The sequence below is a fragment of the Solea solea genome, chromosome 15, assembly GCF_958295425.1.
Source record: "Solea solea chromosome 15, fSolSol10.1, whole genome shotgun sequence".
NCBI classification, from domain to species: domain Eukaryota; kingdom Metazoa; phylum Chordata; class Actinopteri; order Pleuronectiformes; family Soleidae; genus Solea; species Solea solea.
Window position 1 is genome coordinate 11362676 of NC_081148.1, and position 23553 is coordinate 11386228.

General features: G+C 40.0%; 1 protein-coding gene across 1 annotated transcript in view; it reads right to left on the minus strand.

The window, feature by feature from the left end:
• Positions 1-1510: 1510 nt before the first annotated feature.
• Positions 1511-23553, minus strand: part of LOC131473868 (serine/threonine-protein kinase 32C-like) — a 67145-nt gene continuing 45102 nt past the window's right edge. Inside the window, exons 4-12 of the mRNA XM_058651453.1 lie at positions 20787-20960; positions 17247-17284; positions 16455-16544; positions 15923-16026; positions 15674-15790; positions 13181-13306; positions 12023-12151; positions 8772-8839; positions 1511-6500 (exon numbers count right to left, since the gene is read on the minus strand). Coding sequence (XP_058507436.1) covers positions 6302-6500; positions 8772-8839; positions 12023-12151; positions 13181-13306; positions 15674-15790; positions 15923-16026; positions 16455-16544; positions 17247-17284; positions 20787-20960 — 1045 coding nt within the window. The 3' untranslated portion in view covers positions 1511-6301. The remainder of the gene's footprint in view (positions 6501-8771; positions 8840-12022; positions 12152-13180; positions 13307-15673; positions 15791-15922; positions 16027-16454; positions 16545-17246; positions 17285-20786; positions 20961-23553) is intronic.

The following is a 23553-nucleotide window of genomic DNA, read 5'->3' on the forward strand; positions in this document are numbered from 1 at the left end:
TAAGGACAGATGAACAACCGTCTCTGAAACACATATAACTAATAAAAGATAAGTCGACTAGAAAGTAGCCAAAAATCACGTAGCCAACAAACTAAACACACATGAACATAACAACATAAATAATAATAATAATAATAATGAATAACTCTCACATTGTTTGTGAGTCAGGAGTCGCAGGAGTAAAAACATGAGCAAAATTAAAAAACCCAATAAAAGACCAGAGGTTTGATTCACTTGGATGAACCGACTCAACCCAATTAACTAAATAACACATTGTAAACAAAAACAAATTAAAAACAAAAGCATTTTGAAAACCTTTCAAAATGCCGGCAGAGGAAACATAAATACACTTCATATGAAGCCGAAGGGATTATGTATGAAAAAAAATTACAAAGACGAAAACTAAGCACATTTTCGACTACAAGTTTTATAAACACAATTCAGTTTCAGTGAGTTATCGTTGTTTTTTTTTCCTCTAGTTTTTATTTTTATTTTATTTTTTTTTTTCAATTTTAGTTTTCTGTCATTTGGTTAGTTTCCCTTAACTGTAATAACCTTGTACCTGCACTGGTGTGTTTTTCAGGTCATGAGCCTGATGTTCAGCCTCGAACGGTGCGTTCAAGCGTCTGCCAAGAGCACACAAGCCTGCACAACCGGCTGGATGCAGTGGAGAAGGTGCGTGTATCACATTCAGCCCTCAGCAGTTTGAAATCAACAGGATTGGATAGATTTTTTTCCCCCCTTTGGTTATCAATTGTCAACATTTTGTGTCCAGTTTGAGACTGAGGGAAAAGAACATTTCCTTTTAGAGACTGAATGTTATCAGAGCCACGACTCTGCGACCCTTATTGTGCTTTCCATTTCTCAACTTTGTCCGATAACACTCCACAGTCATCTCTCCTGAAAGACCCCAGACTTGCTCTGGCTTTATCATACAGGCTGTTTGTGTAGCTGTAATATTCATTAAAAATTTGAATGTTGATTGTTTTATTCATGACCAATAATTATATTATTCATGCCACAACTTATTAATGTATTGTATGAATGCCATGCACACTATTATGTCCTTTTGTCCCCTGCAGAAAGTGGAGGACACTGTTGGGGAACTGGAGGTTGAGCTCGTTGCTCTTCTAGATGACATTCAGGACCCGCAGTGGCGCCCCCTGTTGGAAAATGCAGGAAAGACAGTGGACATACTGGAGGAACCAGTGCTAAACTAGGAAGAAGGGGTTCAACAAGGCTCTTGACATGTACTTTGGATTATCTCTGTGACTTAACATAATGATTTTTTTTTTTTAGTAAGAAATAGTTTTAAATCTGTAACTTTACATCAAAATGACATTTTTATATTAAACAAAGTAGTTCTTTGCACAAAGCCAAGCTTGTAGCCGTTTTTTTTACTACAATCTACAAATTCTACCCCTGCTCTTCACTGCCCTCTGCTGTTCATTGATAGAATTTGCCTCTTGTGCCACATCTAAGTTAAAAAAAAACTACACCTACACAGATGTAAAATGACTGGAAGGAGTTTTATTGTTTTATCAAAGCAGTAAAAGCAGCATGTTTTCAACACACAGAGCATTTTCAGTACACTTTCACCGATTCCCTGTTTTCAAAACAAAAAACAATCCTAGAGCACAAGAACATTATGCAATTATAGGATCACGAGGAGGAAACGAGTGGCGTACGTCTCATTTTCTTCTCGACCGCTTTTTCCTCAACAGGGCTCTGAGTTTCAAACTGTACCCACAGAGGTAATAATATATCTACATTATGGTATGCCCTGTGAGTCGTTAGGGGACATGCTGTTGCTGGTCAAACACTAGCACAATGCCTTATTGAAACACCTAACAGCATCCAGAACGTTAACACACAAAGAAATGTGTCAGAAGGGTTTGCAAGCATGGTCCAATTAGAAACAATCACTGATATCAAAGAAAAAAGTACTGTAACTTAAAGCTACGCTTAAATTAACCGTCAACGTCAGGTTTTTTTTTTGTTTTTTTTTAATCATTTAACAGATAACATATAATTTACACCACCGCTTCAAAGCTATGTTCATTCTCATGGTGTGTGTAGTCTTATTTAATGATTTATTTAAAGTCACCGAGCTCTCTTTTCCACAAATGGAGAGTGATTTAATAGCAAATTCAGCAAATTCCACGTCGGAGTAAAAACCCGCCAAAGTTCCAGCGTCTTCTCCCGTTGCTGTACAAACATTAATGCAACACTTAACCCACGGCAGAGCATCACACACAGCTGCTGACTCCATTCTACTCATACAGCAAAGGTACGAGTCTCTACAGGCTATACGGGAAGACAACGTCAGGACGCCATACGATACTGCATATCTAAAAAAAAATATCATGCAGTCCTTGTGACACTGGGATTAGACGACTTTGTACAGTTTTAAAAATCACAAAACTCACTGTCCAGAAATAGTCACACAGGTCAGTTATACTCTAATTTGGACTGTGTCAGTAATCTGTTAAGTATCAAGGTATGCTATTACCAAACGCTTGTGCATGCACAAATCAGCCGGTCAGGCTCAAGCTCACAGCTTTGGCAAAAACAGGCTTATACTGTAAAGGTGCATGCAAAAAGCTTGAAAGAATTAACGTCCTTGTATAGTTTAGGCAAACCTGGAAGATGTTACCTTATATCCCTTTAAAGAAGCTTCTTATAATCTAATCATGATGTATGGTGTTATTAAAAACAGATCTATATTTTGGGAAGTATGCTTCTCTGCTGTCTTTCTGAGGATGAAATGACAAGATTCTGACCACTAATGACCTCAGTGTTTTTTTTTTTTAACTGCTTTAGACTTTAACACTGTTAAATATGTTTGAATAAACGTATTAGAAACGCAAAACCATTTGGTTTTAAATGTATATATCATTTTATATACTTAAGGCAAGGGTCCTGCTGTGCACCACCTTACCCTGCCATGTTTCTATAGCAGCTCGAACAAACGTGCATTTCGTGCTTCGAACCGAAGGCTTACGACGCAAAGAGAACACAAAAGCTGTGCATAAACCAATGTAAAAGAAGGTGACAATGGCAGAGAGAACAGGAGAGTGAAATGGCGTGTTTCCACCGCCTCCGCACGGCGCGGCGAAGTTGCGTTTCCGCTAGCGTAGTACCTGGTACCAGGTCCTTTTTATCGTACCTGCTCTGACGAGGTTCCAAGCACGCTGACACCAAATTCAAGCCGAACAATGCCGAACTGTTGATAGTTAACAGTTAAAAATCTCCAACAATTACCAGGGAAATGTCTAAAATCTCAATATTTAACAGAGGAGTGTGGCGTATTTAGCGTCAGCACTGCTGATTGCGACCGGCATCACAAACCCTGCCGCTGTATTTCAGTCCAGTGACTGCGTCAGACGGAGTCTGTGCTCCAGGCATGGAGGAAGTACTGAACAAATAGTTTTAATTAACTGATTCTAATGATTCTAATGACACTGAAAACAACCGCTTTACAAGTCACTAGTCACTCGTTTGTGTGTGTGTGTGTGTGTGTGTGTGTCGGGGTGTAAAACGAATGTTTCATGCAGCCGTGCAGCGATGACTCCGCCCACGTTGAGTTTTATTTTCGTAGTGGAAAACCAAACTAAACCGCGCCGTGGCGAGGCGAGCTGGGACTATAGTGGAAAAGGGCCAAGAGAGTGTGCACATCCTTTGTGGTATGTCGCTAATTCTGACACGCTGGCCCTTTAAACGGGATCAACAGTTGACAGTTGATCCACACGTCCGCCCACAGTGTCGAGCACATGCAGATGACATCACCAGATTGTCAACTGATCATGAAAATAAACACAATGAATTAGAATTACTTGTATTTGCACACACACACATCAATTAGTGATAGTGACTTTGAACATTTACATTCTTTTTTACACACAAACCCGGAGCACAGGGGGTTTGGGTGCCTTGCTCAGTGGCACCTGTTGTGGGATTTGAACTGGTGGCCCAATTCCCTTCCGCTTTGCCATGAGCTGTCAAATTAACTACCACTTAGTTGTTGTATGAAGTGGTATGAAGGTTCACTAAAAAGTGGAATTATTATTCGTATGACTGAGCTTTGCTTAGATCGCGAGCCAGTATTTCACTCACCACCATCACATTTATTATTAAGGAAAAATGACATGCAATCCAGGAAAGATAAATTAGGTCAAGTAGACTGCAGAGAATATTCATAGCTGTGGTTCTGAAAACAGCATAAGATTTCACAGTGCACGTGCGAGAAGTCAGTGTAAATATAACCTAACGATGTCTCCATTTTACTCGTTCCTAACGCCTGATTGTTCCCATGAGTCTTCTAAATAATTGGCTCTAAGTAAAGTTCAAAAATCAAACTCTCTGCTTGTTTTTAATGATTGCACTCAAACGTTTGAATAATCTTAATTTGTGTTTTTTCTTTTTCATAACTTATGTGCAGCACATCTGGAAATGCTGCCCAAATCGTTTTTTTAAACACTATTTATTGTACAAGGGGTGAATTTGTGAGCTTTAGAAGACCTGGATGTTTCAAAACTCTGCTTCCTGTTCTGCATGCTAAGATAATATCCAATCAGCTCCAGCTCTGCACTCATAGTGGTATTATTGTTCTTTTCATTTCCTTCTCCCAAACACAGCGAATAAGTACACTTCCCAAAAAAACAAAAAACGATACTCTGAGGTCACCGCACCACCGGAAATATATACTTTATACATAATCACAATATGAATGTATAAATGACTTTTTTTTTCACTTGCAGAAGAAGGAACGTGGACTTTACGTTATACCGGGGGGGAAAAAAGGAGACGTTTACATTCACACACGTTAAGTTCCTTAGAAATGGTTATGCAAATGGTAGAAAAGCTTTGGCATATTTTGCCTACAAGTTGTGCCTGCACACTTGGAAAAGGAAGAGAGGAGTGAAGCAGACTGAGGCTTCACACAGCTCTTCCTTTAGTTTATATGTCGAGTTCGCAGTCCCACATAAAACTGTGGTGAGATTAATTACCTACACTGTATGCTATGTACACGGTTTTCGTTTTTATTAGGCCTTAGGATTTTCTTAAGGTGGACTTTTGCTACATGTTCCCAGGTGTTCACGCTGAGATCGAGGGTGCCACCTTAACTGTAACACTATCATGACGTCTATCTCATCTATGCGATTGGGAAGTACCAACAGGACACAGCTACACATTAACGTTAAGCCCCAAAATAAACTAGAGAGGGAGATGATCTTTTTTCTCTTTTTTTTTTTTTTTTCACTACTAACCAAGCACTTTAAGAGGTGACGATGTCTAGTGAAGCAAATATTAAAGGATGGGACTGTTGTTAATTGAGTTTATGCCGCAGAGCAGCTTCTGAATGCTCTTTGAGGTTAAAACACTATACCACGGCATGATTGCAGACACAGTGACAAGCAAGACTTCTCATTCGTATTGTTGCACTCATTTTCTCCCATAAATCACAGCACCTTCTCATCCTAAAATGCTTGTGAAAACAACAGTTGGATAACGCTAAAGGAGATAAAATCAAATTAGCATTCTTACTCATAACGCTTCCATGGCTACACAGTTATTAACACAGACTGATTATCACCCCTTTAAAACAACAGGAAACCAGTCACTCTGTCTTGGCCAACAGGAAACAGCCATGATAACATACTTTACTTTGAAAGTGTCTTGGAAAGGTGTTGTTACAGGAGGAAGGTGCTGCAGGAGAAAGAGGAAAAAAACTATTTTCCCTAAATCGGAGCACATATTACATGAAAATGGCTGAGGGAAGAAGACACAGGCAGTCAAATAAATTGGAGAGCCTGCATGTGCTGAATAATTCAGTCTCCCATTAGGTTTTGAACAGGAAAGCTTAGAGGGGGGACGTCTCCACCAAAACCACCAATCCCACAAAATCCGCAGACCGCTATTGCTCAGGATGTCTTCATGCCTGTGGAGCTTTGGGCTCCTGAACAACACCTCTTAGTAAGTGATACATTATTTGTCATGCTATACTGTAACATTGCATAGAAGTAAGAGCTTACTCTAGGGCAGACGGATACAGTAGGTGGTGACTCTCACGAAAATCTGCTTCAGTCATGCCTTACTGGAAGGATGCTACAGAAAAAATAAAGATAAGGGAAATGGTGGGAGCCATATTAGGTCCTGCTGTGTATCAAGGGGCCCTGCTGTGCGTTTCCGTCACTCCTAGCTACAATAGAGGAGAGAGGTTCCAACGTATCTACTGGTATGGCACAAACACTGCAGTGGCCAGAGAGACCTGCAATCGCCACTGTGAGGCGATGTGGTGCTAGCAGCTGCCGGGGGAGGAGCAGACTGAGCCACACATGCTCAGCTTGGAGGACTCGGGCTCCGTCTCGGGACCAGGTTCAGGTTCTGGCTCAGGTGCGTCATCATCGGTAGCCCCAGATTCAGCCTCTCTGTCCCCGTCTCCGCTGGCATCATCGCCCCCGGCCTCTGACTGACCTTCATCCTGACGCTTTTTCAACCTGAGACCGATGGACGAAAAAACAGACATGAATACACAAGTATTTTACATTGTGCACCATTTATTCAGCTGTTTTCATTTGCATCTATAACACGTCGTTTTGTGATTGCAACTTCCACGTTTCTGAAACCCCTTTGGGACGGCAGACAAAATATCTATTCATCCATCTTCTATCACTTTAGCTCTCCACATGAGGGTTCATAAAGTGAAAGGCGGAGTAGACCCTGGAAAGGTCACACACACACCTATGGTCAATTTAGAGTGTCCAGAGTTTGCCCAAACCCCAAATCTATCCACTTTTGTTATGTTTTCAAAAGATTTTTATTCTGTCAGGATGTAATAATGAACTATTTGGGAAAAATGTTTAATTAATAAGCAACTTTTCTGACATATATGGCGATTGCTATTTGAATTCTTAGTTCAATATTCACTCTAAAAAGTTTAATAAATGACACCGTGAAACTACTAACCACTCTTTATTCTAATCCAAGGTGACGACTTAAAGATATGTACTGTGCCTTGTGTCCCATTTTGAATTTGCATAGGACACAGAAACAAAACAAAAATAGAATAAATTAATTGCAACCTTTGTGATTTGATAAATGCGTGTTTTAAATTGTGCTGTTGATTTTAAAATGGTTCACTGTTCAATCCAGTCTGTTAATAAACTTCCATATTTTAACATATATTCTTCCCTCAATTTTAAACCAATGGTTAATGTTCTTAACATGAGCATAAAAATAACAGCTTTGTTGGTATCAATATAAATATATTAATATTGTCAATGACTTAATTTTTTTGTAGTGTATCTGCTGTGTATTATGTACCTTACTTTTTACTGTTTTTACTGTGAAGCACTTTGTGAATTTGTTCTGTGAAAAGTGCTATATAAATAAACTTTACTTACTTACATGCTTATTTATTTGGTTAGAAATATAAAGAAATCATCCTTTTTTGGGCCACTGCAGAATTTCTTGACAATGCTGTTTGATCACATATTTCATTTTCTTTTAATCAAAAAACTGGATGGAGATATTACACTTGTTGCTGAATTGCAATCAACCATGCAGCCTTAACATACTCACACAAAATCAAACTAAAAAAGAGTTGAATGTGGGTGTTTGACTTTCATTTTAAAGTGCTCGTCTTTGCTCTGTGCAATTCCAGATATCACCGCCTCTGATTATTAATAGAAGCAGATTGCCATTAATTACAGCAATGGGGGTATAATAAGATTTTTCCCACACAGAAGGATTTCAGTAATGCTGCAGTGGCAGGAAATGGTCAATAATAAATGAGGCAATAATTTAGAGCAGCAGCACTGAACACATATTCCCCCATTTACAAAGTGAAGAGGACGTGTGTTCTGTGATATATGGACCTCTTCATTTATGATGTACTGTGCACACTTTACTGACAGATAAAAAGAAATAGATGCCGACTGTTCAACCACAGCGTGGCTGGCTCTTAAAAGCCTTAAATCATCTGTGATATAAAGTGATCTGAGTGTGATATGGGTGAAAATACATAACTCTCCTCTCAGCTTCAGCTGAATTCATATTCCAGTAAATTCATTGTTTTGAAGTGGGTATAAAATTCATATTTGCTGCAGTAAATTCTATAACTTTCCTCAAATACTGTGGTGACTAATACATATATCAGTCACAAATGAAGTGCAGGTGACAGTGAAGGAAAAAATAACAGAGTAACATGTTGCATTACAGTAGATTAACAGGATTAGATTAGTTTAGATTAGATTAGATTCCTGTATTGTCACTGACAATTTCGTCAATTTTCATTTAGGTAATATAAGATATATATGGATAAGATAACTGCACAATAACTAACAGAAAATGTTTGTGATTTAGAATGTATAATTATCAAGCTGAACTTCATTCTCTGTTTTGTCCCAAACACATTTTCTAGACTTAGTGATTGCTATAGAAATACAATGGAATTACCATATGGAATTACTTGCCTATTACCAACATAATATTATACTTTTACCATGTTGTTAGTGAACTGTAATGTTGTTGGGTGTTACCGAGTGGTCAGAAAATGACAGGTTGCAATAAGCCAGACTTACTTGGAGGTTTCTTTTTACTGTTGTTGTTGCATGAGGGTAATGAGGCACAGCAACTGAATCATTTTGTCCTTTTCGGTTGAAAATGGATTTTAATTTGTGCAACTGTTAGATGACTGGAGATGATTTAGACTCTGCTTTAGAATCGCCTTATATTGTAGATGGTGTACGGCTATCGTGTTCTCTTACCTCTCGCGGTTGAAGATCATGAACTCTTGCTGCACCACTTCAAGGCACTCCTGTAAGTAATCATTCTCCTGCAGGAAGTACACAGACCAAACATTGAACTCATCATCATTAGTTGCCGTCCTCTATAGCTCTATAGCTCTACCAGTCTTGTTATGATCTTCATAAACTACACATAAAACTTAAATCAGTCAACTCTGAAAATGTCTTTTTACTCATTTCGGTTTTTCCCCCCCCCTTCATTGCTCTTTTTTAAAACATGTCATGAATTGTTTGTGAGCCCCCCTTTAAATTGGATGTTTGGCCTGAGACAAAAATAGAAGCTCATATTTCCAAAAGCACTTGAGGCCATGACAACAGCACTGAAGGCTTCATGATTTAATAATCTGGGTAATAACACAGTACAGGAACACACACACACACACACACAAAGACAAACCAAGTTTCATAACCCTGCAATTGTAAGACGTACACACTCCTTGAACACACTGATGCACATAGATAAGGAACACACACACACACACACACACAAATGATAATAATAACACTGATGTCATGATGACTGCCTGACGGGAACAGGCTGTTTCTCATAAATACAGAGGGAGAGAGAGAGAGAGAGAGAGAGAGAGAGAGAGAGATCTCCTGTCAGTGGTAAATAATTTCTCAATCACTACATAACAAAGCAAAAGAGACAAAGAGACTCCAGGTCTGTGTATGCAGACTAATCCTGTTTGGACACACACACACACACACAGACGTTTGTGCAGCATTCGTAGTAGACTCATAGTGCATTCCCTAACCCTTACCCTAACATTAACCATCACAACTAAGTGCAAAAACACGAGGACAAGACAAAATGTCCTCACTCCCTTAGTTGTACGTTGTTTTGTGGTTTTTTTGGTCTCACAAAGATACCCATACAAAAACACACACACATATCAGAACAGGCCAGGCAAGATTATCATGTGCACTATGTCATGACTTATATTTATTTTATGCAATGAAATATGTAAATAATTTCAGAACTTTTGTTTCAGAACTTTAATGTACTAATATAACTGATATTACAATTTTCCTTCAACATTGGCGTTTTGAAAATAGCCGACTGACATTTGGTGGCTGTCACTTTGATGCTAAAAGGACAGAAAATGTCTTGGACATGATGTTGAGAGTTAATATGATGGAAACGTCTATTTGCTCTCTTGTTGAGAATCATACAAGGCATAAATAAGTATGCATACACACTGTATATTGTGGCACCTTCACATTTTTATGGTAACAATGAGGCTCTACACTGTAGCTGGTTAGCTTAGCTTAGCATCATGACATGACACAGGGGAAAAAGGCTCCTGTAGCTTGACTCCGTCTAAACCAGGAACCCTTTTCAAGGAATTAAAAGCTATTTAATTTCACCAAGCAAAAATGTAAATAAACAAATGATTCCATTAATTTCAAAATCCTTTTTAGTAGTATCATGTTATAGCAGCTCTATTATGAAGCCTGTGCATTTTTTTGGAAAGGCATAAAATATACAATATGAAAATAAATAGTAGTGTCTATTGAGGAATATGGAAGATATTTAAGAATCACAATATCACTAACTTGAACAGAGCGTCTGTCTTTTTTGCCGACTAGCAAAGTGTTATTCATTCAGCTGAGACTAGAAATAATACACTGGGGTTGAAAAACACAAGATGCTGCGATTTGGCTCAGCACCGATCTAAAAATATGCAGTTTTGATGCGAACTGATAGACCATGGAGCGAGATAAACCTGAGTTTCATTGTTATCTTCAAGTGTGTGGTATCTGATTAATCCTCCTGTGCAGCAGCTAATGATGTGCTCAGATATATGCAAGTGTGCTGGGGTCCTCTTAATGATCACAACATGCTTTTAGCACCTGTATCATAATAGAATGTAATATTGGTCTGCTCTGCACGGACACCTTTTTTCTTTTAAATTAATAGCGAAACTAAATAATGTCACGGTATTAAGGCAATTGAAATGTGAGCAAAGCTAAACATAGAGCCTTTTCTCATCAAAGAGAATAAAGGCCTTTTAAGAGATGCAACGGCATCTTGAAATCCACCTTCATCCCCACAGCTGCTAAAACCTCCTTCTCTACAGAGAAAGAATGCTTTTAATGCTGAGGTTATGAAACATCCCACTGTCCTATCTCCCGTATCTAAGGCTAAAATATGAAAGACGGTGCAGATAATTCCCTAATCTAAAGTCTGTGAATCTGTGTTTTGAGATAATGCTCAGAGAACATACAGTGCACACATACACTAAAGTGCATTTTATTTTTTATTTTTTTTCCAAACAAAACAGGCAGCTTTAAAACCACCAAACAGGGAATGGGAGTAAGTCATCGAGCAAGTCACAGCTCGAGCCAAGCAAGTTACAAGTCAAGACAATGGCGATGATTTTCCAGATGGACCACATTTTAATGTTTAAAAGACAGTCATTTTGAACTTTTGAACGTTTTGATTCAATGATTTAGGAGATCGAAGGCCGATTTGAGTCAAAAGTCACTTCAGTATGGATGTACTCTTCATCTCTAAACAATATACAGATGAGAAGAGAAAAATTTGCTTTTGAAAAAGCCACTATCTTCTATGTCTGCAGTCTCCCTCATCCATCTCTGGTGTTACGTGCCTTGGTGGGATGCCAAGTTTGTACGCAAGGCCGCAAAATCAGGGACCCAATGTTTTCCAAAAAACGATTCTCAAAGTTAACTCCTGAATATTTGAGAAAATGTTAATATTCCACGTCGAGTCTGAAGTCACAAGGCTTTTTCTCGAGGAGAAAGAAGAACAAAGTTAGTTCTGGCCAGGACATTTCATCACGTCACACGCAGAACTCCTGAAAAGTCCTCATAGGGAATGACAACATTTCCGCATTAACCACACCCACTTTCTGGCCAATCACACAACAGTTCTCAGATACCACACAAGAAAAAACGTCTGCCCAGTTGATGTGTCAAGAACAAGCCGCTAAAACTCCCAAATGAGAGCTGCAAGAAAATGAATGACGCCAGTATTTTCTCGCGGCCCTGGACCTTGACCTTTAGTCAAGCCAAGTCTTTTACCAACGTTAGTCAAGCAAGTCTCATGTAAATTGAATTCACTACAAGTCACGTAACTCAAGTCCCCCATCTCTGTCACCAACCAACCAATAATTTTATGTTTTTCAATATTCATTGACAGTAATGGACTGTAGGTGCTTTATAAGAGAGTGGGGGATGTCACTCACAGACTGTGAATCCTTGCTGTTGTCTCGAGACCTGTTCTTGGCCAGCCTCTTCTTCTTCTTGTGAAGGGGACGCGACTCGAGGATCATCTCCTCCAGTTCGAAGGTGGGGTCGCAGTGGAGGCGGCCTTTCTGTTAGAGGGGGATGCAGGAGATAATTATGAGATAATTAGAAACTCAAACATGCACACAGTCAGGATCATAAATCAGGGGTTGTACACACACACACACACACACAGAGCCACAGAGTGCATACATGCAAAGATCAATGTACCGAATAACACACATGAATACACTCACTCACTCACACACACACAGATGTGCAGTAAGTGTATGTTCAGTAAGATACACTTCTGGTCTTTGCATTATTTAGTTGCTACACATCCTCATTATGATTAGACACCAGGAACCAGGCCTGTGTACTGTATATACAGCATATATGTGTGTGTGTGTGTGCATTTGCAGAGTCTGAAAATCAAGAGTGGAACAAAATGCTGGTCACAAATGGTTTGAAGGTTAGGCCTTGGATTAAGGTTAGATTAGGTTTGTAGTAAGAGTTAAGCTGGGGACACGCAACAAGATATTTTTAGCCTGATTTTACCCACAATTCACAGTTGAGTCAACACCAGACAGCACTAGTCGGGGACAGTCGGCATGGCATGGTGTGAGGGTAAGAGACCCGACTAGACCTCAGTCGTGGTCGATCAAACATGTTTGAACTGTTTGAGCCGACTCTGGATGCAATCGGGTAGTGTGTACTGATTAACCAAACCAAGTACAAAACACATGTTGCACATGTGGGACACAGGAAATAGACGACCGAGGCGACAGGAAGTAGCAGGAAAATCCAAACAGCGGTAGCGTAGACACTGTCACTCTCACGACAGTTTGATGCGTTCAGTTCAGGCTTCAGTTGGTTTGACAAAATCATCTCTCATGCAGACGCTGTCATTAAATGTGTGAGCCCCAGTCTTTCACTTGTCATAAATAAAATCTGCAGTTAGTGTGTCCTCCAACGACTGTGAAAGTTGTGTAGAGTGTCCCCAGCTTTAGGGTTTAGGCATTAATTGCAGTTGTGACAGTTAGGATGTCCCTGGTGAGTCCCCAAAAACACAAATAAATGTGTACTTGTAAATTTACGTGCATGTGTGTGTAACTAACATTAGGGACAAATCCAGCCTCCATCTTCTTCTCATATACAGCATCCCAGTTGACATCAGCGAGGTAGGGAGATGTCTGCATGTCAGACACACCGGAGAAACGATGCTCTGGGTTCACTGTCAGTAGCTAGAGAGAGAGAGAGAGAGACACACACACAAACACACACACACACACACACACACGCAAACAGACATCATGTCACCTTGCAAGTGGTAATATCACCTTCGCAGCTTCTCTCCACGCTCACATTCAGACTCTTCTCTCTGCGAGGTGGTGAAATCATTGACATTGGGGGTGAAGAATAAAAAAAATCTATTTGATCGTTTGTGCCTCTGCAACACAACATTTGAAATGTATAATATGATGTATGTGTGTAATGTGTATAATGTTGATTGCCATAGAGTTTGTTGGGATGGGGATAATTCTATGACACTTCTTGACATTAAAAGTTGTATAATTTCTGTAAGACAAACAAAAAAATAAGTTATGTGTGTGTTGTATGTTGTGTATACTTCTCGATGCGAGGGACATTAATAAGCCAGCTGCAGCTATAAGCCTCTTCACATTTAATTGAAAAACCATTGCAGCTCCTGCCTGCATAAAGTCAACCAATTTGGGAAAAGCTTAGTTGGAACAAATTGAGTTAAAAATTACTCAATAATGTGTCATAGCAGGTTGTAAGCGAAACCCCAAGAATCTGAGTCTGAATCAAAAATGAAATTCAGTGTTTTTTTAATGCTAGGAGAAGCCACAGTGTCTACTGTGGGAAACGTCATTACTCTGACACTGTTGCTGTTGCTTTAGCTGACAGGAGCTCACTCATGGTCATGGACACAACCATGAACTCACAGCGTAAAATGAGTTGGTAGCTGCAGAGCAGAGAGACACGTTGAGAGTAATTTAAATGAATAACTATAATGTTTTAACTTTAAAACAATATAGAATTCAACAAAATGCAAACTTGCAGATAGGGGGCACTATTAATCAATCATCTCACGTTTGAATCAGAATTGTTGCTCTGATAAAGACAGATAAAAGCCACACAGAAAGGAGTCACTCAATCCTTGGGGGGGAAATAAAACCTGGGCTTTATAGAGTGTTTTTTGTTGTTATGTTAACTCTCTTCCTGTGCTTTTTATTCCTTCTTTTGGACACACGCTGATTCAGTCTTCTCCTGCAGGGCTGGTTAGGTCTGTCTCTGTGGAGTCCAGACATGGTAATCGATCAGCAGCAGAGCGGAAGAGACCGATGCTGCGTCCAGAACACTCTGTCACACAGCACACGCACGCATGCTCACACGCTGCCAAAAAGATTGGACGCCTTAAAATGATGGAGGAACCACTGCCAGATCGTTTGTTTCCACCACAGTGTTACCTGACAACATTTTTTAAACAATGTAGAAGAAGGCCAAAAAATGTCACTGTGAAAAGAAGTCTGATTCAAGAGAAGTGTTGAAGCGGATTTATTTCCATTCGACGCCAAGGGAATTATCTCATCCAGCTGGCAAATTTTCACTAATAAGAAGAGAACACTTTGAGCCTTGGTATGAAGTCAGAATACTGTAGTGATGAATATAATCAGCAGCACACACACACACACACACACACCGTTTCTGTTCATCATCCCTCAGATTCCCATCTGTCATTTTTCTTCTCCCTTGCCCTGAGGGTCTCAGCTCATCATCCTTCCAGCCCCCCAATCCTCAGCCCTGTGGTGTCTTTTCTTCAACATGTCCCCTCCACCCCACCCCCCTGTATGCCTGCACTCATTTCCTCCTGTTCATCTTTCCAGGGAAAACCATCTGTGTCCAAGCAACATGGTCAGCCTCAGCCTCATGGTGATTTCACTTTATCATAAGTCAAACGTGAAAATCACTTGTTAAGCGTGAAGTGTAGTTTGCATTTCTATCGCTTTCGGGATTCAATCCCGAGCATCCTCCATATGCCTTTGTAAAAAGTAGAGCTATTTTCGATTCATGTATTGATCATTAAGGGTGTAATAAGACAATTTACCAAACAATTTCCAATAGTCCAACACGAGACATCTTCAATTAATTGGCATTACTTTATTATTAAATCGAGCTCTGCAATTCCTCGTGGTTAGTTTAATTATAGTTTGTTTAGTTTAGCCCAAGAATAGACCACAAAACAAACTTAGGAATCAATAACTAATCAATGTAAACAATTTGGAGACAATTTGTGTGGCTGCACACTGTCACAAATGATGCAGATGATTTAAAAAAATAAAAGGGAAATAAAGACAACTCAAAATATCTGCATCCACAGATAATATGAGAGGAAAAAAAATGTGTTTTGAATGTATTTTATTTTTGTAATGTATTTTAAACTTGAAAAATGTGTATTGGGAATGTAAAAAACAACCCCAAAATCACCAATGACAGTGCTCTCAGTAGGAAGATATTTCAAATATCGAAGTCCAACTATCTTAATGACAGAGCTGAGAGTAACTGATGTCCCGCTGTGTCCAGCTCACCTTCCTCAACAGTGAAACCAGGTCCTTAGGCCATGCTGGGCTGTACTGCACACTGACTGTGCTGAAGAGCTGGAGCAGGGACTCCACCGAGTTACTGGAATGAATATCATAGGGCCTCTGGTATGGAAACAGTGGAGACAGGTTGGCGCAGAGAGCAAAAACATGGAAGAGGGATGTATGGATTTAAGGAAAGATTAGCTTTTGCAAACATTTGCAACACAATCCATCAAAACTGCCACCATTCCTTACCCATCCACGCAGCACTTCAAAGATTGTCACCCCGAGTGACCACCAGTCTACTTCGAAGGCGTAGCCTGTCCCTCCATTTACAAAGGACTGGAAGATCTCTGGGGCTGAAAGCACACGTAGAAAATCTCTCTTAGTGGAGCAGAAAAAAAGCTTTTTGTACATGTGATGAAAAGCATGTGCTGCTTTTGGGAAATGTCACCAGCAACTTAAGTACTTACTACACAAGAAGGGGACCTTTTCTGCAAATTTCTTTCCACACTTCACAAATAAGCATAGTCATTTCTGTCATTTCTTTCACACATGTGACCTTTTTAGAGATGACAAGAGTGTGAAGTCTTATTCAGAAATCTAGCACTTTCTAGCAGCAGCAGCAAAGTTCATTTACTGCACACATGCCTCAGACTGATCACATGTCACAAGTGTAATTTTTGTTGACACCAATATTTCTAATTGGAATTTTTAAGGGTCTTTAGTCATGAGTCATAAGACCAGACATGGAACGCAAGATGGTAGTGATGCAAATCAAAGTTACCCATGTAGGGCTTGGTTCCAGCTAAGGCGGTGGCTCTCTCTCCGTCCTTTATTATTGTTGCAATATTGAAGTCCGTCAGGTGGGCGTGACCTAAGAGACAATCAAATCAAAATCCACTTCATATTTTCCAATTAATGTCTGATTATATCCAAAGGAAAGATGTCTTTATGTCATCATAAAGTTACATTTTAGTAACCGGATGACTGTGTGCGTGTCACATGCACATTCTCGCTGACCTTGTTATAGATGTGACTCATCACCCGGGTCATTTTTGTGCATCTCACTTGTCACTTGAATTGGATTTCCCTGCTATTTGTATGCTGTAGACTAACACGTATAATCACAGCTTTAAATAGAAGGACTAATGCATTCTGGATAAATATAACCTTTTTTTAAAGATCTAGCTCTGTTTTGCACAGAGATCTGATGACAGCTTGTAAAATGAGAGAAAAAATAAGCTGCAGAAACAAACAAATACAATTTTGACGTTTAAGTTCAACGTACAAGAGAACAGTCCTTTCATGTTCAGCAGTCACAGGTGATTTATTCTACTCCTGAACAACTGATATTTTAAGATTTTAAATAATAATGGGCCAAGCATATAACCTTGTGGTACCCCTTAGTTATGAGACAAGGAGGCGTGAGATCTTCAGCACAGATCACCAATTAAAATATGTGTGAAAAGAGTTCTGAGAGAAAGGTATGTCTATTATTCCTCCATGTTTAATGATGCTAAAGCAAGTGTTATTTGCTTAAATGTACCTAGGTGAGTGTTATTTCCGTATCCCTTACCTTTCTCATCCAGCAGGATATTGTCAGGCTTGACATCTCTGAAAAAGACAAATATGTACATTCATCTCAAAAATATTGTAATATAAATTACCTCAAAAGCGCTTTTAAAAGATTTGCCTCAAATCTTATTAAGAATAATATTGGGACATTTGGGAAACTTTAGTTTTCAGACAAAATTAGACTAGAAAATTAGAGAAAAATAGCCCCACTCCCTTCAGAAATCAGACTTCTCTTATGAAATAATAAAGCTGTAAATTATACAGAAAACATGTTAATGTATGTATCCCCCAGTTTATAGAAAGACATGGATTGAGCTAATTAGTATTCAGTATTTCGATTTTAGCATTGTCATTATAAATTCTGTACATGCAGAGCTTGAGTTTTTGGTCTACCGAAGTAGTGAAATCAAAACACAAGCTATTATAGTTTGTGGGAAAGACAGAGAGAAAAATGTGTACAGTATGTGTGGATGAGAAAAACTGTAGGTGGTGTTTATAGGCCGATGTATATGTGTGAATTACATGTTGGTGCAACATGTGCATGAGTGAGTGCGTGTTAGTGAGAGATCCAGAGGGAGAAAAGATATTCATTTCCTTTATTTCAAGCCTTGCCTGAGTGCATGAGAACACAACCATCACCAGTTCTCCTCGAGGCTCTCGTGGGTTTGTCTGCACATACATTTTACACCACATGCAACTGACACATTCAGGCACGCACTCGCAGCAGTCCCCACACACACACACACACACACACACCTCGACACCTCGCAGCCCCTCTAAGACCCCCACAGCCAATTAACGGAGTGCACACAGCTTATTTAATTATGCCGCATGTCACACTGGTGTATAGAATACACGCAATCTGCTGAGAACATCGGCTCAACCCATAGACATGTGTTCACTGTGGCGCCGCGACACCAAGCTGATGCAAATGACACCTGCCAAAACTCTTGGTCGGGAATGGTGGAAAAAGGAGGCAGCAGTGGTGGCGATGACTGATTCAGCATTGCAGTGCTGGAGGGAACTACATATACGTTCACAGGAGGAAGCCTGGTGCTCTCATTACACAACCGTGCCATTTTGTTTGAAGTTCAAAATGTAATTTATTTTTGCAGCGAGAACAGAAACATTAATCCAACATGACACAGCGTGTAGAGTGATGGTTTTTCTTTTTACGCCAACATGTGTGAGGTGATTTCAAGTCAAGTTTTTAACGTTTAACATCAGATGAAGCAACCTGGTGGTGAGAGGAGAGGAGAGGAGAGGAGAGGAGAGGAGAGGAGAGGAGAGGAGAGGAGAGGAGAGGAGAGGAGAGGAGAGGGGAGGAGAGGGTCTCTACTTTACTCATAGGACTAATTTTACCTCCTTGGGCATGGTGGCAGCTGACTGTTGCTAGGAGACCGGAGCCCCTTCTTCCTTCAGTTGGTGCAACAAAATAATTGTATAGAATTCTCCTGCCAAAAACTTACAGAGTGTAACTAAATTGTAGAGGTGGAGACAGCCGTGGATATATCCAGGAATTGTTTGGCACAACTGTGTCGAAGGTCAAACAGTTGATGTTAAGGTAAGAATAGAAAAAAAAAAAAACACCCATCAGTGTCTGTCTGTGTCACCTATTCTTAATGTGCATCACAAACATAACAAAGAAATAAAAAGCAACGGTTACCGATTCAGTAAAACAAGCATTACTAACTTGTTGAAACATTCATTATACAGTTCTATATATAATACACTGTGTATTACACTTGTGAGTATTAAGAGAAGCCTATTGTCACATAAGAAGCTTTACATGAAAAGTGAACTCTTGCATACTGAAATATTTATTGATATGCATTGCCAGTAAACCAATAAATAAATGAATAAATAATTAGACAAATAACCGGTGAGAATCGATGACCATCAGTGTGAGGTTACTGGGACACAACATGAGTGTAGCTGCTCTCATGGAAAAAAACACATTCACACATAATAACGCTCTGCTAAATAAAGAACTTGTCATTTTTACAGTAAATATTATTGTAGCTTTGAAGAGAGTCAAGCTTTGTCTCCTGGCTCTGACTCAAACATAAAGAACAACAAATCCAAACAGTTATTGTTTACACTAGGCCTCTTCGTGTATTTCTATTTATTTTAAAAACGTCACTATGGTGCTAAATATGTAGATACATCAGAAACCTCAGGAATGCCTCTCTGTCCACAGACATGCAAGACAGCACAGCTACAGTATGAACACGTAGGCATGCTTCTAGTCTGTCTATTTCTGTGTGTGTGTGTGTGTTTGTGTGTTGTTTGAAAGAAGAAATGCAGCCCAAAGGAAATTTTTCAACAAGGTTCAAACAGTATTTGAACCATCTGTGGCACTAAATCTGCAGTCTACAGGGATCCGACTCTTTCACTTACTGGACAACACGGACACTTCCTCTTGTACTCAGCATATTTGGACAAAAAGCTGTGGACAGCGAACACACCCTGGTTTAAGATGATGGATGGTAAGAATTACTGGAGCACACACGAGGGGGGGCTATGTTCACATATGTCAAGTAAAAGACAATCTGTTGGATTTTTGCCCTTTTGTTATCTAATAACCTATTGCGATGATAAATGAATATATTGGCAGAATTTCCCCTGGAAAGAAATTTGTAGATATTATACACATTTCTGTAAAGAAAGGGATGTTTGACTTTAGTGATTTTAGATGGAAGATGGTGTTTGAGTTCTAGCCTGCAAAATGTGTTCATATATGTATCCAATAATGTTGCTGCAAGCTGGAGCAAAAATGATGAGAAAACAAAAAATGTTAACCTCAGTGTTACAGGTTACAACCTTTTCCTCAATGGTTTGTCCAAAAACTGAGGCATGGTGTATACACTAAGTACTCCAAGTACACAAATACTTACATTGATGTATCCATAATGTGTGCAAGGTATCTCCTCTCTGATTTTCTGATTTTATTTAGTAAATACCGATAAATTAAGATGTCTGCTAGAGTGTACATCGAATAAGTAACTACCAAGGATGTCATTTACAGTTTGATGATGAGCATTGTTTCCATTCTTTGCACATTTTATATGTCTATTCTCCGACATAACACAATATAATGTGTTATAGTGTTGCAGCCTCTTAAGCAGTAAAATGCAATATTATTCCTTAGGTCGACATAAACATGAATCCACATGAATGCAAATGTATGCCTTTATCATGAAACTGAACTTAATACATAAATGATCATTGTTATATTATTCATAAACATTAAGTCATTATTGTACTCTCTCCCTCATGAACAATACATCAACATGTCCAATTTAAGATTACCTGTTAACCCTGTTGGTATAAATGCACCTATGGCATAAATAGCTCTAAATCGTGTATATGTATATATTTATTTATAAGTTCTATTCTAGTCTGTTCAATAAGAGCGGACTGTAGGGAATTCAAAACACAATAACTGCAATCACCGTCATATTGCACAATACCATGTGTTGTTCATGTCTCAAAGTTAAAGAAATGAAAGTTGAAAGAAGCAAAAAAGACGAGCCTGTACCTATGGATGATGTGTTGGTTCTGCAGATAGTCTAGTGCCAGTGTCATCTCACAGAGGTAGAGTTTGATTGCGTCCTCGCTGAACTGAACGCTCTGTTGCAGGTGGTAACGAAGGTCTCCTCCCAGCAGGAGGTCCACCACCATGAACATGTCCTCCTCATCCTGAAATGAGTACCTGGGACCAGTTGGGACACACACACACACACACAGGGCTCAGTCACTGCCCAGTGTGGAGGAGAAGAAAAAAAAAAAAAAACACATACACAAACAAGACAAGAACTGAGAACACAAAGAACACGGCAGTGATGAGGCCGCTTGTATGCCTTTCGCATGCAGCGCATACATCGGCGACATCACAGATGCAAAGCTCACACAGACGAACATGGCAGAAGTCCACATCTGTGCAGGAGCACAGGGAAAAAATCATGCCTTGCAAAACAAATCTGCAACCCCTTATGCATAATGCATTTGTGTGCACATCAATGCATGCTTGGATCAGTTTCTGTTTCGACGAAAGACGCCGACACATACTCCCTGTCCTGCTATCGTGACGATCATCATTATCCCAGGTAACGTGTCACTGATTTCAAAGGGGAAGCAGGAAAAGAGGAAGCGGTTTCTGTCCTCAATGTAACTTAACTGAAGGCTGCTCAAGGACCACTGATGTCAGTCAGGCTTACTGACGTCAAATTAAAAGCACACCCCTGCAGTAATACACTTGACGCTCCAGTCACTGTACACAACATTAGCCACACGGGTGAGCAGAACAGGTTTTGTTCAACGAAATCTATGTTTTCATCTCAGAAAACAAAGGCAAAATAACACTTTAATAGGCCCCCTATGGAACGGAGGAGGGGAAACAAACTGAGCCCCAGCGATTTCTTTCACCAAACACAGTTTAACGGGGCTTCGTCTCAGCCAAATCTTTACTTTCTCATTAAAGGTCTGATACTGTGATGGTATTACTTCTCTCTGTTGCTGCAGGTTCTCTCTGTATCCTCAGGCTTGGCCCCCAAACACTCAGGGGCACATTCTGATTGGTCCTGTTGAGGTGCAATTTCCTGCCTCCTTATAAGTGAGCAATGGAGACCGTGTGTGCAGCAGAGAGAAAACCATTTCATCTTATCCACAGATTGGTGGTTCTGCCACAGAGTATAAAACCCCATTTTAAGTACAGCTGGGTTTTCTGCTTCTCATAAGACACTGTGTAGGTTGATCGGTGAACTGGCTCTGACTTTTAATATGACAGAATATCACTAGAGCAAGTTAGGCAAAGCAGGCAATTCCCTTGGCCCCTAAAACTTTACCGAAATGCTTCTGGGATAGATAATGGGCAAAAAGGCACGCTTGTGACTTTCCCCTGATGTATTATTATGTTAAGCCTTACTGCATTATGAATACCAAGGTTTGGCTTTGTATTCCTCATGAGAAACCCTGCCTCCCTTGCCACTAGACAGTTCTGTAGAATATACCCAACAGAAAATGGCAGTAGAGCCTCCAACAGCAGACACAGTAAACCAAGCACTGACCCTTCACAGATCAGCTACAGTATAAAAAAAAAACAAAACATGGCAGCCTCAGCAGATGGCTGGCTCCAGGATGTTGTTTGCTGTTGGCAGGGAATCCTCACTGTCACCTTTTTATCACCTCATTGTCACAGTCTGATTCCTGGTATCCAGTAGACATACGAGCTTCCACTGAGGCAGCAGTCGCTATCTCAGTTATTCCAACAGTTCTTCCCAATCCACCACCAAACTATCCAGGCTCCTAAGAGACAAACCGCAGTGGCTCGGTCTGGTTGTCACTTCTGTGCCGATTACTCTGAGGTGACAGGGGACGACAACAGGGGCATATGAAAGCTTTAGTGATGATAAGCACTGGCAACTTTATGACTCCAGATGGGAACGTGAAGAACCTAATTTTTTTTTTTGAGTGCTTTGTTCAAAGTAAACACAATGTTAAGCCCCAAGAATGTGCCAAGTCCAAAAAAATGACACAAAAGACTCCGCTGCCTAATCAGCAGTCCTTCCCCACTTACCCAAGAGAGGGAATTAAAAGTGACAAGGATGAGGTAAACGACCCCAGAGTTGAAAGATAGTTTACATCTCTCCACGCATATTCAGACACATATTAAGAAAGTGTGCGATGCCACGTTCAAATTACCGTGCTGGGGCTCTGAAAAAGGACAACATATCACCTGGTCGGTCATAAAGAGCTTTGCGGGGACATTACGCTCTAATCACTCTGACACTTATTCTGGTCTTGGTCGCAGTAATAGCAGGTTGTGGAGGTAATAATGTATGTTTCATCACAGAGGTTTTGACAGATCATTGTCTGACAATTTTCGAGATTTTCTGACAGCGCAAATCTGACAAGCGTGCCCACGTAAAGCAATTACAGAGTGCAGTTGTGAGAAAATTGCCAAGTTTTGAATGTCTCATCTCCAGCTCCCTTTTCTCCTCCTTCACACATCATACTTCCAATCAAGCACTCAAGTTTCTGTGGGCTGTCACTCGCTACAGCGTGTAACGCTGGTAAACGGAACTGGGTCAAAACATGTTTCACCACTAATTTCATTTCATTTTCTGTGTCCTCCGCTGCTGTTGATAGTGACAAATGAGCACAGCAGTGCTTTGTAATGAGCTCAGATGAATGTCCGGCAGTAATCTGGACTCTGTAAAGAACTCTTACTGTCCAAAACCAGGAGCAGGCCATGTGGAAAGGCCAGGACTGCGCAAGGCTGCGACAGTCAGCGACTATGAGAGGAA